The sequence below is a fragment of the Dipteris shenzhenensis genome, chromosome 3 (genome assembly GCF_047967505.1).
Source record: "Dipteris shenzhenensis isolate YYH24624 ecotype China chromosome 3, Dip_SZ_1.0, whole genome shotgun sequence".
NCBI classification, from domain to species: Eukaryota; Viridiplantae; Streptophyta; class Polypodiopsida; order Gleicheniales; family Dipteridaceae; genus Dipteris; species Dipteris shenzhenensis.
This window is the reverse complement of record NC_141598.1, coordinates 58,084,441-58,101,575: the sequence shown is the minus strand read 5'-3', so window position 1 is coordinate 58,101,575 and position 17,135 is coordinate 58,084,441. Positions and strand designations below refer to the sequence as shown.

At 45.4% G+C, this 17,135-nt stretch overlaps 1 protein-coding gene across 3 annotated transcripts in view; it reads right to left on the bottom strand.

Moving 5' to 3' along the window:
- Positions 1-17,135, bottom strand: part of LOC147904070 (dual specificity protein phosphatase family protein) — a 147,358-nt gene that overhangs the window by 18,216 nt on the left and 112,007 nt on the right. Inside the window, exon 9 of one of the 3 annotated variants that reach the window (XM_087370357.1) lies at positions 11,575-11,805. The exons of 1 other annotated variant lie outside the window; for it this stretch is intronic. In XM_087370357.1, the coding sequence (XP_087226483.1) occupies positions 11,575-11,805 (231 nt within the window). The remainder of the gene's footprint in view (positions 1-11,574; positions 11,806-17,135) is intronic. One more of the 3 variants, XM_087370361.1, reaches the window with a different exon arrangement.

Here is a 17,135-nt window from a genome sequence, read left to right as displayed (position 1 = left end):
TGTTTTTGAGTAAAATTAGGGTCACGTATGTTTCAGTCCTAAGGGCTGAACCATACTCCAATCATACTTCCATACTCGTATGACATATGCGTATGGTAACGTATGGAAAAAAATATGGACCTTGGTTTTACCGAGGTTGACCTTCAAGACATGTATCTCACAGAAAGTATGTAGTGCATCTAGGTGTCGCTGGAGTTCCTCTGCTGAGGAAGATAGCTGGACCACATCACCTGTATATACAAGTATCTGAAGCAAGGATCTTGCTAGAGGGCAAACAGTCCCCCCTAGGGTCCTGATAAAGATCTCAAGCTCGCCTATGTAGAGGCCAAACAAGGTCGGTGACAGAGTAGAACCTTGTTTGACCCAATGGTACTCATGATCTCCTCCATCCACCTTGCACCATCCGAACTCTCCCTAAGACTCTCTCATAGAGTGCCCTGACTGCCCAGATGATCTCTTGATTGTATCCCAACTCATGTAAGTGTCTAATGAGTCGAGCTGTCGGCACCGTGTCAAAAGCCTTGCAGAAATCCACAAAGCAACAATGTACCCTCTATCTCCATGCCCTGGCCTCCTCAATGACCCCTTGAGTGTAAGTATATGGTCCATGGTCCCGTGGTCTACCCGGAAGCTTTCCTGTCCCATGGCTCTAAATCCCCCTAAGCTCTGCGACCAAGCTAGCCTCTGTAAGATCTTGGACATAACATGTCCAATCATAATGGTCCTGTATTTTTTAGGGCTCATGGGATTTCCTACCTTGTGTATGGGTGTGATGGTTTTAAGGGTCCAAAAGTGTGAAAAGCTTGTGCAAATTAGCATCATATCAATATCCATGTGGCCATATCCATCATCGCTACCACTATATGTCATCAGAGTAGAAGGCGACATCTAGTCCATATCACAGCTATAGCCCTCCGTGGGGAAATGGTAACATGAATCAAATATAGAGTGTTGTTGACTGCCCGTGGGCGCGGCCACGCACTGTCTCTTGGTTGTGGCTCTACGCCTGACAAGGGCTATGGTGACCCCTGTCGGCCACACTCCAACCATGAACATGAAGGGAATGTCCCAAGCATAATCTGTGTATCCGTCCTCTATCGGGTGTGTCACGTCGACAGCTATGGATCATGTCCGTATCGGAGCCCCGTGGGGTGAGAACCTATGTGGTCTGGCTAGAAGAACTCAATGATCATACTCTAAGAAGAGTCTGCTAGTGTCTCTCGTCCCTATCTCTGTGATCTAAGTAAGCACTCTTGGTGTTTGACTGTCTCATGAATGTAAGTGGTCAAACATCTCTATCCGGAAAAGAGAGAAAGCGGGATAGCATCCTGTAACTATCTCTGAAGAGACAAAAGTAGTGCCCTCAGATCTCATAGTACACTGAGCATCTAAAAATAAAATGCTCCTCTGACTCGATCTCCTGTAGATCACATACGGTACATATGCGCCTCTCTCAGGGCACTACCTCAACTCAACCACTCTGGATGTGGAGTCGATGCGAAGAAACTCGAAACTACCCAATAGCGATCCTCATTGAATAAGGAAGATGAATCTGAGTATATCATGGAGGATCAACAAAGCCCTCCTCCAAAATGTGTAGGTAGTGATTTCTAAAGAAGTTGAGCTTCACTGGGAGCTCACTCAGTTCCAACCAAGTCCAGAAGGTATGTAGCTACAGGAAGTCCTCACGTATGACCTAGTTAACCTCGTGATACCCAAGTGGGAGAAACGGCGCATCAATGCTGTACTGGAAGGGAGGGAGTCTATCCATGTGAAGCCCCAATCTCTCAAACCACTTGTCTGTATGTGTATACCAGCATCTCCGGTCACTTGTGGTTGCTAGGGCCATAGATGACGTTAGTGCTAACCATGGTAGTCGACGACATCTTGAAGTGCATTCTCCCTATCCTCTGACATGCCATAGATATGTGATGACCTAGAATTTTGTGTCAAGCTGCAGTGGGAAAGATCCAAACTTGGCCTGGATGATCTAGTGGGGAGCCAATGGCTTACTGTGAATCATCCGTGATAGCATAAGAACCTGTAGGCGCTCCAGCCCCCTACATACATCCCAGCAAGTCTGACCAAGGAATCAAATAAAAGGGCCTTGGTCTGGGGGTCCTGGAAACTGTGAGTGGAACTGCCGCTTTAGTCTGGCTAGTGAGGCATATCCTCTGCTCCAATGGGCCAGCATCACCGGTCTCATCATAAAGATAGGGCTAGAAAAGAGAACCCCTAGGTATGTGTAAGACGAGAAAATCTCAACCGGGATCCATCAAAGGTGAGCCGTGGTCTATGCATGGCTGCTCAAGATGTATTGAAGATCATAACCTTGGTCTTACCAAGATTGACCTTCAAGTCATGTGATTCAAAAAGACTGCAATGCATCTAGATGTCTCTGGAGACCCTCCGCAGAGGAAGATAAGAGTACCACATCATCTATTGGTGACCACTATTAACTAATAGTTGTCATTTAACATGCAGAAGAATCAAAAATAAATCTTTAGAAAGCTTGCTATTTTGTGAGTATTTGTTTAGCTAACTTGTGTGCTAGCCCAAGGACTTTGTTGCAGTGTTCCAAGGCTTCCCCCCCATCTTTTTGGCTAGTTGTTCCAACAGGTTTTTAGGCTGTCACTACTGTCAATATTTTTCCCCCTGATATATGCATAGCCTCAACACTGTAGGAGCATATGCTGCTCATTTTCTATCTCCCTTGTGATTTTGTAGATTCTTCCATTTCTTGCGATCCTAGGCCTTGCCCACCTGTCTCTCTCCACCTCTAGGTTTCTAGTCCTTGTTTTGCATATTAAATGTTTCTAAACATTTATATATCCTCCCCGAGGTATTTTTTCAATTCATATCTGTCCATCATATTAATTTCTTGTTTGTAGAAGTGCATTTCCATCTCCAGGTCTTGTCATAGTTTTGTAGCATTTTCTGCATTACTAGATTCTTGATTTCAACCATCTTCTAAGATATCAGCAGCCATACTTCCATCCATTTTCCCCCTTTCTATGCCATCCAATGGTCTTTGTAGCCTCCATTGCTTTGTGTGGTATCATGCTTGCATTCATCTTCTCAAACTTGTTGAGGTAAACCATGTATTGGCATAATGCCTCCCCTTCAAGAGGGGTATCATACCAATTTCAGCCAATAGGATGGGATAGCGTGTCTGTACCTTACCCCTAGCTCTCCTATGAGAAAATGTTTATGTAATGTTTCTATTATTCTCCAATAAGCTCTAGACAGCACGCGGCCAGGCTGGGCATCCATAGAGGATCCTTGTTTGCACAAGCATGGTATATAGAGACATGGAGAGAAAGAAAGAAAGAAATTTATATTAACGTCCTTGAGAGGCCTCACGGGCCTATGGGACGAAGTACAAGCCTCCATGGGCTGAAGAAAAGGGTGTGCTAGGACCCTTGCTGAGTGCTATACTAAACTGAAGAGCTCAAAAGCTCAAAAGCTGAGAGCTGAGACTCATGATCCAAAGCCCGGTGCCGTGGTGGCTCCCCGGCAGGCTGCAAAGATATTCTAGGTCTGTGTTTGTCAAGCTGTCTCTCACTTTGGCGGAGGACATGGTCTCCTCGACCTCTGTATCCGATGGTCTATGTCAAGATTGACACCTCGTTTGCACGATGGAGGTTCACTCTATCTCAGCTCTTCTTAGAGGAGACCGCCAAGTGCTCCGGTCAATCACCGTGTCCTGTGTGGCCTCTGCATCTTTGGCTCGAAAGCGTCGTGCCATCTCTCCGCACTGACCATACTACCCTCATGTCAACTAGCTCCTCCTCCTCGACCCCACTATGTCCTGCACCAGCTGACTCAAATACATAGAAATCCGTGACAAGCCATTGTGCTCAGACTACCTCAACCTCCAATTGTGTGGTTGCCTCCTGCTACTGTCTAATCTATCGAAGCAGCGTCTCTCTATGTCATTGCATCTCAATTAGATAGGGACCAATGCAGACCTGGTCGTGGAAGTGGATCTGTCATGATGAAAGTGGGCCAAATCCGTGCCCCTCCTAAAAGAGGTAGTGATATCTCCCTTGCATCTCATAATAGGTTGGGCAGACACATAAGAAATGCTCCTCTATCTCAACCTCCCCTAACATGCATAGCGTGCAGATCCGCTACAGTATGGGCATGCTTGCAGCCCTCCCAACCTCAATCCCCAGCTGAGACCCGCATCTGTCCAATAGCAATCCTCAATGCATGTGAGACTCCTCGGTCCTCAAGGTACTAGAGTCCATCCTCCGATACTCTCAAGAAGTGGTCGAGATAAAACTAGATCTTGGTGGGAACTCCTAGTCCATCCCCCAGTCCGAGATGTATGGAGTTGGAGGAGATCTAGCGTATGATACCGTTAATCTCATCTCGAGGAATCAGCTCCAGTGGTGCATCCATGTTGTACTGAAAGGGGCGAAGCCGGTCCATCTGGAGACCGTGACTGGCAAACCAAGTGGATATGTGTGCATACCACACAGTACCGACCCGACTCATTGCTAAACGTCTAGATGACTCTAGTGTTGGCCTCGTTAGTCTCTAGTGAGGTAAGGCCCAAACTCTATGGATGAATGTCACTGTCTGGAAAATGGAATCAACCTAGAGAGGTGTCATGGCAAACTTTGCCGATACTATCTGACGGGGGACTGAGGGCTTGCTCCGAATCATCCTTCAAATGATTCTGTTTCCACATTGATTGAGCGAGGGTTAGTGGGGCTTTTAACAAAATTATTTCTTAGTTTTGGGGCATAAGGGCCTCTTTTTCTAAATTTAAAAGTGGTTTTTGTAGGAGGGAAGGGTGGAGAGAGGCATGAAATAGAGGTGGGAGAGCCTTTTAGGAGGACTCTAGATCCCATAATCACCTGTAGCCGCTCAAATCTCCTTCACTCTGTTGCCAAAAGATCACTCCACGAAAAGGGTGCAGCATGCATCGTTGTCAGTCTCACTAGGGTGTCGAAAAGCCAACCCTTCGTCAGCAGATCCTGAATGTACTCCTAAAAGCAGTGCCTCTCTAGTCGGTCCAAAGCTCCTTGTCCATGTGTGAGTTGTGGTTTGACTGCATGGACCATCCTGAAAATAGGCACTATGAAGTATGTATAAGATTGCACCATTTCCACTCGCTTATCTCGATAAGTGAAGCTATGTCGGTGCAGCATAGCACATGAGGTATTGAAGATCATTAACTTGGTCTTCCCAAGGTTGACTGTCAGATCTCTCTCCCTTCAAAACACCTCTAGGGCCTCTAGATGTCTCTACATCCCCTCCAAAGTGTGGCCAATCATAAGAGTGTGGTAGTTCCTAGTGTCCATGGGGTCCCTTGTTTGTGTATCGACACAATGGTTCCCTTGTTTGTGTATCAACACAAGGGTGGTAGTGCTCCGAGTAGGTGGAAAGCCATGGCATACGGCATGGTTGAACATCCGCGCTAGAATCGGAGCTAGGACCTCCTGTCCATGTGCGAAATGCTCAGTCCTTAATCCCTCATGAACCTAAGCTCTTCAGGTATGGAGCCGACAAAGTGTTGTCTCTACGTTCTGTGCAGTAAACAAGTGATGTGTCATGGGCCTGGGTATGGAGGACATATCACGTGGTGCCTGCATCGGAACATCATAAAGTGATCTCGCATATGTGTGCCAAACCTCTGGATTTGTGATGGGAATAGGTGGCTTCCCCTTATATAAACGCCCCCATCCAATCGTAGGATCACCCCCTCAAAATGATTGGATCACCTCCTCCATCCTGTGGGTGAGGAAAGCATGCCTCTTACAACGTGTCAAACGTCATGAAATCCATTGCACCTCGTGTGTCATCAACTGTCCTAAGGTTCGCTCACATGTGAGGTGAGATCTCAGCTCCCTACATTCATCATTATACCAAGAGTTCTGAGGCATCTTCCCCAATGGAGTATGTGCTATGGATCGGGTCGCCAAGTGGCTCATATGGACTGGATCAAGGGCACAGTCAAAATGAATCTGGACATGAGTGGGTGTGGAGGGAGCTCTCCCTATGGCTAGCATGGTAGTCGAGATGCTAAAAGCTAGGTAAGGGTGGTCAGCACCAAGTGGGGGAGAGGGGGGGACACAATGAAGTCATGTATTTGTGGTACAAGGGCTAGGGTACCCATTAAATAATCCCTTGTACTAGTCCCACCACCATGTGGGAAACCCTGTCACATGTGGTGCATCTGCTAAGTCCCTAACTATCCCAAGCTCTACAGGGTCTAGTTCCGATACTATGAGGCAATGAGATGCAAAGTCTAGCAAGCCCACCTATATATCCCTTGTGCGTGCATTGCAGTCACCTAGGAGGAGGATGTCTCTTTGCCTCAAAAATTATGTGATGTCATCATATAGCGTTTCATATGGACTGTGTCCCTTTCCATTGACCTCATGTGCATAGGATGATGTATCTGTGGGGATATAGCACACCGCAAAGAAGATCAATCGTGCATGCAGTAGCCGGAGTCATATCCACATTCGTGCATGCTCCTCTCTATGTACCACAGCTATGAATGCTCTCAGATGTGATCTAAAAAGGACAGCTACACCTCCAAAACCCCGAATCCCACTATCTCTCCTCATCTCTCTCCTATGGGCTGACTCCTAAGTATATCTTGTCACCGTGGGCATCCCTCTCTCTAGGCTCTAATGCGTCTGTGTGTAGAAAATCATGTCTCTATCAGTGGATGTCTCTGAGAAACCTCTCAGATTGTACCGGAGGGTGCCATTGCAGTTCCATATTGCCATTTTCAGTCTACCTTGTGCACTCATCCCATGGGCCCCACACCGTCATGCTGTCCATCTCCCCTTCTTCCTTCTTTTCTCTATCTACGGGGATATAGCACACTACAATGAAGATCGGTCGTGCATCCGGTAGCCGGACTCTGATCCACATTCGTGCATGCTCCTGTCTATGTACCATAGCTATGAATGCTCTCAGATGTGATCTAAAAAGGACAGCTACACCTCCAAAACCCTGAATCCTGCTCTAATGCGTCTATGTGTAAAAAATCATGTCTCTATCGGTGGATGTCTCTGAGAAACCTCCCAGATTGGACCGGAGGGTGCCATTGCAGTTCCATATTGCCATTTTCAGTCTACCTTGTGCACTCATCCCATGGGCCCAACACCATCATGCTGTCCACACTCCCCTTCTTGCTTCTTTTCTCTATCTACTCTCACCACGATAATTACTTTACCATCCCTGTAGGCAGCACATTTCCCTGATTCTCTTGCTGCCATCATGCATATCATTTTCTCCCTTTTGTGCTCTTGCTGTAGGAGGGCGAGATCATCATCTAAATATATTCTAGTCCCTTTCAAAGTTGCCCTCATGCTCATGAGGGTAGACCTGTCCGTTGCAGTCCGGAGTTTCACCACCAATGGCCTAGTTGGTATCTCTGCCTTGCCTACCCTCCAAGCTGCCTCGTATGTGAGGTTGACCCCCATCTTAGTGAGCAAGGTTTTGGCCTCTGCCATTGGGGTTTCTCCTACTATTAGGCCTCTTAGAAAAATATTCAGTGCCTTGCTGGTCCTTCTCTTTTTTTTTTCCAAAGCCTAAAAAATAAACTCCTTAGGGGCTGTTGATCCCTTTTTCACCACTGTAGTCCATTCAATCACCTCCTCGTTCCTCTTAGTGAGCATGTTTTCTGTTCATGGTGGCCTGCTTGGCTGCCATCTCGTTCTTGAGAGTTGCATTCTTCTTTGAGCTCTCATGGCCTTGCAGCCTCCCTCTGCAGTGGCTTTCAAATATTTTAGTTCTTGCAATTCAATCCCCAATGCATGTACCTTGCCTTGGAAATTGGTTTTCTCAGTTTCCCACCCCACTTCTTCCTTCTCCCAATCCTCCTTCTTGGACTTTTCTTTCCTCCATTCTTCTTGTATTTTCCCTCCCTGATTCTTTATCTCAACTAGTGTCTTGTCCGCATGAGCTTTCTCCATCATTAGTGCCACATTTGTGGCCTCCAAGCTGTCAATCTTTTCTATAAATGCAGGACATATCTTGTTCAGGCAGGTGAGCACATCCGATGTGCCCCTATGAGGTGTTCTTGTTGAGATGGCTGCCATAGCAGTTTCTAAGGCTTGCTTTCCCCAAGTACCCTCTACACATCCTCGTGTAGGCGTTGTGCAAAACAGTCTTGTAGATCACCACTATCCTTGCTTGGAATCTTGATGTAATGGTGGACTGGTCTCTGTTTTTTGTGCTGGAGGAATGCACAGTAGAGGTATGAGGTCCAAAGTGCCATGGACAGGTGAGCTGGAGCAGCCACGGGGGGGAGAGAGAGAGAGAGACAGACAGACAGACAGACAGATACACAGACACACAGAGAGAGAGAGAAAGAAAGAAAGAAAGAAAGTGTATTATTGTCCACTAAAGGCCAAAATGGGCCCATCGGACATCAAGAACTCTGCGTACAAGATAGCACAAAATCAACGTGCCACAAAGAAGAGGCATCGTCGAATATCATCTAAGTGCTACGCAATACAATGCAAGTGAAAGTACATAATGTCAAATCCGAGCCTAAATACAAAGTAAGCTAGATGCAAGGAAACCGCCCCTGGGTGCAAAATGGGGGGATGAGTACAATATGTCAATGCAAAGATACAAGTCCATGTATCACGAAGAGAGAGAGAAAGAAAGAAAGAAAGAAAGTGTATTATTGTCCACTAAAGGCCAAAATGGGCCCATGGGACATCAAGAACTCTGCATACAAGATAGCACAAAATCAACGTGCCACAAAGAAGAGGCATCGTCGAATATCATCTAAGTGCTACGCAATACAATGCAAGTGAAAGTACATAATGTCAAATCTGAGCCTAAATACAAAGTAAACTAGATGCAAGGAAACCGCCCCTGGGTGCAAAATGGGGGGATGAGTACAATATGCCAATGCAAAGATACAAGTCCAGGTGTCACGGAGTCTGAGAACCAAAATAATACTGGAAATCCTATCCATCGACTCTGCCTCCTGCTATGAGAGTACAAATCTGAGCAAAGGTGAGGTGAGCGGCTGGTGGGGCGAGATCTCCATGAGTAAGTCTCCTCCGAAAAGCTGCCATCATCCTGGATCGTCTGGAGATGAAGCGACGAGTACGTCCCCTATGTAACAAGATCCTGCGGCGTCTACAAACCATCTCATATGTACATCCACAGGGTGGAGGCATGTGTCCTGTGTGAGCTCTGACCTCCTCGTGCTCCTCCTGGTCTCTGTCCTCTGGTATAGCGTGTGCCTGAGCTCTATCAGGCTGGGCTCTATCACGCTCCGGTCTGTGCTGATGGTCTCTAAGGTAGTCTCGTCGAAGCATAGTGGCCTCCCTGACATAAAGAGCTAGGCAATGCTGATCCTCGTAGTCCATCACTCGTGAGAGAGAAAGAAACAAAGAAAGATATATTAACGTCCACGGGAGGCCTCGCGAGCCTATGGGACAAAGTGACACCAAAAGGGAAAAAACTCACACAAGCCACAAAGGGCTGGAGCAAAGGGTGCGCTAAGGCCCTTGCTGAGTACTATGCTGAAATAAAGAGAGCTCAGTAGCTCAAGCAAAGTCAACTACAACACATATCATATCATATGATATCGTGTGCTATCTGTTATTTGGAGCAAGCTGAGAGCAAGAGCTAGAACTCAGAAACCGTAACCCGACACTGAGCGGTGAAAATGTCTCGGATCTGAGTTTGTCTGACTGTCTCATGCTGTGGTGTCAAAGGGGGGTGTGGTCTCCTCGATCTCTAAACCCGTTGAGCTATGTTCAGAGTGACCCCTCGTCTCGGGCGGTTCGCTCTGAGGAACGCTATGATAGGGCGGACCTCAATCAAGTGCACGCTAGTCGCTCTCCGTGTCGTGGATGGTCTCTGCAATCCTCTCTCGGTAATCCAAACTGCCCGCATAGCAGCTAGCTCCTCCTCCTCCACTCCAGTGTGTCCTAGAGCTGACTCAAATGCATAGAAATCTGTGACATGCCGCTATGTTTGGTCAGCCTGTGTATCCTGTGGTATGATCGCCTCCTGCTACTCTCTGATCTGATGTAGTAGGGTCTCTCTGTGTCGGCGCATCTCAAGCACGTAGAGCCCAATACAGACCTGGTCATGGAAGTGGATCAATTGGTGATAGTGGGCCGACCATCCTGAGAGAGAGAGAGAGAGAGAGAGAGAAAGAGAGAGAGAGAGAGAGATCTTATTAAATTCTTCGTAAGACTAAAGGGGAAAACCAAATACAATGAGCTGAATGGGTGATAGTAAATACAACATAAACATAAACACTAGTAAAAAGTGTCTGAGCCCATGGAAACGATAGCAGCTATAGTGTGGCATTACTTTGGTCAGCTACAGCATAAGACCTGTGATAGAGCACTAGCGTTGGTCAATATGCATTGGTCCAATGTGGTCTCCTAGCTATGGCTCTGCGCACGACAAGTGTAGCTATCACACTTGTCAATTATGCCTCAGGTCAACTGAACATAGAGGGAGTTCCCCAAGCTTGATTTATGCATTGATATGTTAGTGGGTCTATCATATCTCTTGCTCCGGGCCTCAGCAATGCCATCTCCCTTGGGCCTCCTAGTCCGTGCTATTCGATAAGAAAAACTCAATGATCTCACTCTGGGTGGTGTCTCATTGAGTGCCATGATCTTGTCTATGCACCTTGAGCAACTGGTCATTGTGTCATATGGCCTCATGAATGAAAGTTGCCAAATGTCTTCGATCTTGGTGAGACAAGAGGCTACAGAGGGGTCTGAATCCATCCTAGAAAAGACAGAGGTGATGACCTCAGATCACATAGTACACACGGCTTCTAAAAGCAAAGTGCTCCTTTGACTCAATCTCTTGCAGATCACATAGGGCCCACTCGCTCGACCCGCCAATCTCAATGTGTGGCTAGTGTGAGGAAACACGGAGCTGCCTAATCGAAATCCTCAAAGGGAAGACCCAGCAACTGCTCCCTACTCGTTGTTGCAACCCCCCCCTCCCCGCAATAGCATGTTCGTCTGTTGTTAATGCCCTTTGCCTTCATCCCGCATTGGAAGCTCAAGTTCTTCAGTGCAGCTTGGGTGTTATTGGAAAGCATGTCTGGCTGCTCCCCATTTTGTGATCAGCTTCTTGGAATTCACGACAGTCTCAGCTTGGTGCTCATTCAATTCTGAAGCTAGCAAGGCCTTCGTTTCAGTTCACACCCTCTTCGACCTTCTCTAGCAGTTCGTGATTGCCCCTTGGGTTCGCTCAGGCTTAGGAGGAAGTCATTTGCTATCTTCCTTTTAACATAGTTACATGCACAGACAAACCAAAACCAAGCACTCACCTCCTAAAACATTAGTTTGGTAAAGAGCATGGAACAAAGCACTTAATAAGACCTAGTGAATAATTTACAATTGAAGTATAAATTTGCAAAGCATCACCACAGTAAAGTTTCCCCAGCTTCTACTGTTCAAGATTTGGAGAAGCTCAGGAGTGCGTTCATCCATACATATCAAAAGAAAATGAAGTCCTAAAATAGCAATATGATAATATAGACAAGGAAAATTCCATTCAAACACAGTGATTATCTATGAAAGTTAGAGCCATACTGATCACCTTGATTTCCTTGTACTGAAAGGCCTGTGAAAACTCCCCTCCAAATGCCTCAATCTCACTTGGACAAAGGCACAAAATATGAGTTATACCAATATGTTGTAAAGTATGTAGAGACCTAGCTGCCAAAGCCCCTCCAATGTACAAGTTGTCTAAGACTTGTGATGGTCTCTCAGTGTTTGCACCTTGTAAAATGGATGCCATTCTTTCAAGTATGTGTTCTAATCGTACCTGCTTAATTTTCAAATTAAGATAAGTCATACTTAGAGGCTGAGTATGCGAATCTTGTAAACCAGAACCCAAAACAACCTCCACTATTATCTCCAACATACTCACAGCCATCGATGCAGTTACCCATTGGCACATGCACCCGTAGACAGAGACACAAGGTGCACATGCAAGATGCACGAATATGCATACACAACTCTACGTTGGTGCTTGGTTAGTTTCTTTTGGGGTATAGGAAGATAGAGAGTGGAGTAGAACAAAACAGTTGTGAAGAGCACAAGAAAGCTGAAGTGCTAATATGAAATGTCAAAAGGTAAAATGGGACATAAAGACCTAATCCTAAGGGAGGGGAACCCTCCTAGTTGGAGGTAAAAAGTGCCCCAAGGAGTGTTCACGCCACACTATCAATATTCAACTAATGCCCCCTGTAGTAGCAATGTAAACATGTACAGGGAGTAGATCAATCACGTCACAAGGAATCAAGCCTAATGCTTTGCCGAAAGCTTCATACTTTCCTCTAGATAATGCATTGGTGAAAAGATCTGCGAAATTGTCATGTGTAGGACAATAGGTCAGGCTGATCTGTCCTACACCCCAAACTGAATGTCTGGACATATGTTGCATAGGTAAATGAGGCAGCCAACAGCTTTGCTGTATATATGTAGCATCAGAAGACTCACATCCATTACACATCGACAGCTTAACCCAGGTACAACCGGAGTTAAAATTAGCTTACAATTCTGGAGTCGAACATGTGCAGCAGCCCTTTTATATACTTGGACTGTTTCATGATAATACCCCTTTCTGACTGCATACACTAAATTCCCAAGAAATAATGGAATGGTCCCAAATCTGACTTCTCAAATGAGGCTTCAAGATCAGTCTTGACTATTTACTGTGCTCCCTTCTCCCATGGTGATCCCACCCACATTAGCCTCCCCCTCACTTCACTTCATGTCGCCTCCCCTACCCCTTCCACCCTCCCTTCTCCCATGCTGATCCCACCCACATTAGCCTCCCCGCCACTTCACTTCATGTCGCCTCTCCCACCCCTTCCTTCACCTTCTTCCTGCATGTTACACTCAAGTTGAGGCAACATGACCTCGGAAGGGTCAGTCGACATTTTCCTTTAAAGGATCAATGTTTGTATTATATTTGTTTGAGCTTCATGTAAATGATCAAAAAGGAATCAAGGTGAGGTCTTTGGTGAGGGTGACATGGCACAAGACTAGGTGGATCTAAGGCTAAGGGGTCTAAATGCATTAAATGTGCCAAGGGGCAAATGATTTCAATGATATCCCAAGAGAGGGGTAAATGATGCATTTAGGAGGTACCCTAGAATGAAGACATGTGGCATACTAGATCCATCTAGGGAATTGGGGCTCAGTGGAACTTTGCAAGCAGGAGCTTTCACGTAAATTTTTAGATCTTGATGAGTTTGCTACCACCGAGGTTGGTTGGGAGGAAAGTGTGTGTGCCTATGCCCATGATTTACAGAGAAAGTTAGGCGTTAACAGTTTATATACGTAAGATTTTGGTATCAGAGTGTTGGTCACAGGATTGCATCAGGCTGTGGGATTTTGGTATCAGAGTGCTGGTCACATGATTGCATCAGACTGTGGGAGTTTGGAGCAACGCTTCGCTCAGAGTGCAAAGTACGATTGAGGTGTTGTGTTGGGCTTGCCTTGGTCTGTCGTGCGGGTGTAGATCGTCAGCGAATCGTGTGAGCTAGTGGTTTGGTAGGAAGAAATGCACACAAAGCCGCACCGGATTGGAGTCAAAGATGAAGGCTGTGCATGGGCTTTGTGACGGGAATCTAATGAGCGGTTGACGATTTGAAGGTGAGGTAGCAGGAGTTCACGACTGCTAGCAGAGGGCTATTGTGTCGCCACGAGACTTGCATGTGCTACTTGAAGGGCGCTTGGAGTTCGATACCAAGGTCCATTTGTTTAGTGGAAAGGAGCTTTGTGGACGTCGATCCTACTTTGCTCATTGGTCGTCATCAGGGAACCCATTTCCTCCGAGTTGTGGTCATGCGAGTGTTGGTGCTCGGAACTCTTACCTCACGTGTGTAGCGCTAAGGTTGAAATTATAAATGCACTGAAAAATTTGTGCCGCCTTTTGCCCAAGTTCGATAAAACGCTTTGGATCAGAAAAGACTCATCGTCAAGAAACTTCTAGGCGTCTAAGTTCTCCCACAGGTGATCTCGTTGGTGCGTGAGCTTGAGGAAAGGGTAGGTGGTCCCACATGTTCGTGGTCACAAGACAGGTGATAAATACTGATTGGGAGTGGCGTGTAGGGACAAGTGGATCTCTTCATGCAACAAAAATATGACCAAGGAGCTTTCTATGCCTTTTAAGTTTTGTTGTAGTATATGCTAGTTATTTGCCCTCGGTGTTTGAGCTATTTGAGATTGCAGATATTTCCCTAGTATAGGGAAAAGATATTCATCTTGGTTCTCAGCTATTTTCAGTTGATGGTGACGCCTGTTTAGGCACATTTTGTGGTTATAAGATTGAAAAGTAGTTTGTAAATACAGTTTTAGGCGGTGTTTTATTTATTTATTTTTAAAAACAACCCCATCGACCTAAATGGAAGTAGAAGAAGAAGCTTCTAGGGTGGATCCCATAGAATCGGAAGTCCGGCCGACCCCGCAGGTGTCGCGCCCAGTAGGCCATACACTATCTGGTAGAATTGCATTATTGGAGGATGCCTTGCAACAAATTTTAGCGCAATAGTTACAAGCAAATGTAGGGCAATCTGAGCTTAGAAAAATGGTTCATAGTATGTCTACCAGACCATCTCGTGAAGAGAAAGGTAAAGCCCAAATGGAGCCTGAATCCAGTGTTCATACGGTCGAGCCTAGGAGGGCTAAGGTGCCTAATATTGCCAATTATAGGCCAGAAAAGTATTCTGGTCGGATGTCTGACCATAGTTCCGATATCATAGAGACCTGGTGACACAAATGGGACGAGGCCTTCGCCATTTGTGAAATCAGGAATGATATGAAGAAAATCCGCGAGGCCACCCATATGTTTAATGAGGCAGTGGATAGGTGGTAGATAAAACAGCAAAAAGATGGAGTGGCATCCACTACTTAGGAGGGGTTTTAAAAAGAATTTAGAAAACACTTCTTACCTCCTGACGAAGCATCCCAAGCTTGGGATCAGTATCGAAACCTTCGTCAGAGAAATTTATCAGTGGCAGAATACACTGATAAGTTCAAAGAAAGTGTAATGAAAGTTTATGAACCCCTACCTCAGTCAATCCAGGTAAAAGATTTTATCTTTGGATTGAATGATCGGATCAAGATGGAAGTTCGGGTTAAGTATGCGAACACGCTAGATGAAGCAATTGCCATAGCCCTGAATTATGAAGATGCCAAAGGGAACAGACCAAGTGGGTTTGTGCAGGTTGGGACTCGGTATGAGTACCCGAAGAACACTGGGTTTAAAAAGAAGTGGATTAGCAAAGGGAGTGCCTCACAGCCTAGTGGTCAAGCCAAGCAGGTGAAGCGAGTTGAGACTCCTAAACCAAGTACCACCATTGAAATAAAAAGAAAAGTAACACCAATGGCAGCCCGAGCTTGGTCGAAGTCTTCTTTGAACCCAGAGCAAAGAGAAAAAGCGAGGAGAGAAGGCTTGTGTTTTGGATGCCTTCAGCCTTATCAGTGCAAAGATTGTCCACGAAACAAGGATCGTCGGATGGCTGAGATGGTGATCTCAGAATGTGATGTGGAAATGGAGGGAAGTCCCAGAGCAGAACAGATGCAGATTCAGCTAGCGGGATCTTCTCAAAGGTCAGTACCTGTTTTGTTATGTGTGTCTATTGCTAAGCTAGTAACTAGTGCATCTGATAATGTCCTATCAAAGCCTGCAGTAACGGGATATACAGCCTTTAACGATACGGAGTTAATTAAGATGAAGGGACAAGTAGCTAATCATGACGTCATTGTGTTGTTTGACTCTGCGTCAACGCACGATGTAATTAACTCCAAGCTTGTAAAGAGGCTGAAATTAAAGACTAGCCCAACTGACTATGCATATACAATCAGAATGGCAGACGGAAGTTCAACTGAAGTATGGGACCAAAGGGTTACCCAGTTGCAACTTCGAATTCAGGACTATGCTAAGAAGCTTGATTTTGAAATAACAAAGCTTGCTCACGCAGACATAGCCTTGGGTAAGGCTTGGCATTTTAGAAAGAATCCAGCCAAAAGCACATTTATCAATTCAAGATGAATGATGTGCTATATGTCTTACGAGGTGAAAAAGATATACCTCAAGGACCGTTGGTTTCCGTAATGGAAGTTCGAAAAGCTCAAGAAGAGTTTTTATTTCTTTGTACAGCATCGGTAGAGCCGATTGATGGTTCTTCAGCTAGCACTGATGTTACCCAAAATGGAGAGATGGCCAAGCTGGCTGATCAAATAGCAGAGGAGTTCTCTGATTGTTTTAGGGATTAGTTACCTTATGGGTTACCTCCAAAGCGGAATGTTCAGCATAAGATTGAATTAATCCCGGGGACAGAACCTGTAAATAGACCTCCTTATAGGTTAAGTTTTACCGAAGAAGCGGAGGTACGAAGACAACTGGAAGAATACCTCAAGCTGGGGCAGATTCAACCCAGTTTCTCACCTTTTGCTTCACCAGTGATATTTAACAAAATAAAAGATGATACTTTTCGCCTCTGTATAGATTACAGAGCATTGAATAATATCTTTATTAAGCACAGGTATCCAATGGCTCGGATCGATGAATTGCTAGATGCATTACATGGAGCCGTAATTTTCAGTAAGATAGATCTTAAATGTGGCTACCATCAGATCCATATTAGAGCCGAGGATGTGCATAAAACCGCTTTTAGAAGCAGGTTTGGATATTATGAATTTTTGATAATGCCGTTTGGACTTACCAATGCTCCAGCTACATTCGTCATGCTTATGAATAATTTACTACGTCCGTATATCGGAAAGTTTGTAGTACATTTTATTGACGATATTCTTGTGTTCAGCAAAAGTATTGTTGAGCATCACGAACACTTAAGAATAGTGTTCAATACTTTGAGGAAAGCCAGTCTTTATGTAAATAAAAAGAAAACTGTACTGTGTATGGTAAGACTTGAATATTTAGGATTCATTATTACTCCTGAGGGGGTAGAAATGGATCCAAAGAAAGTGGCTGCGATACTAACTTGGCCTATCCCTCAGAGTTTGACCGCTTTGCGATCATTCTTGGGATTTGTCATATTTTATCGAAGGCATATCAAAGGATATTCCGAAATAGTATCGCCATTGACTGATCTGACCTCAAATAAAGTACCTTTTATATGGGGA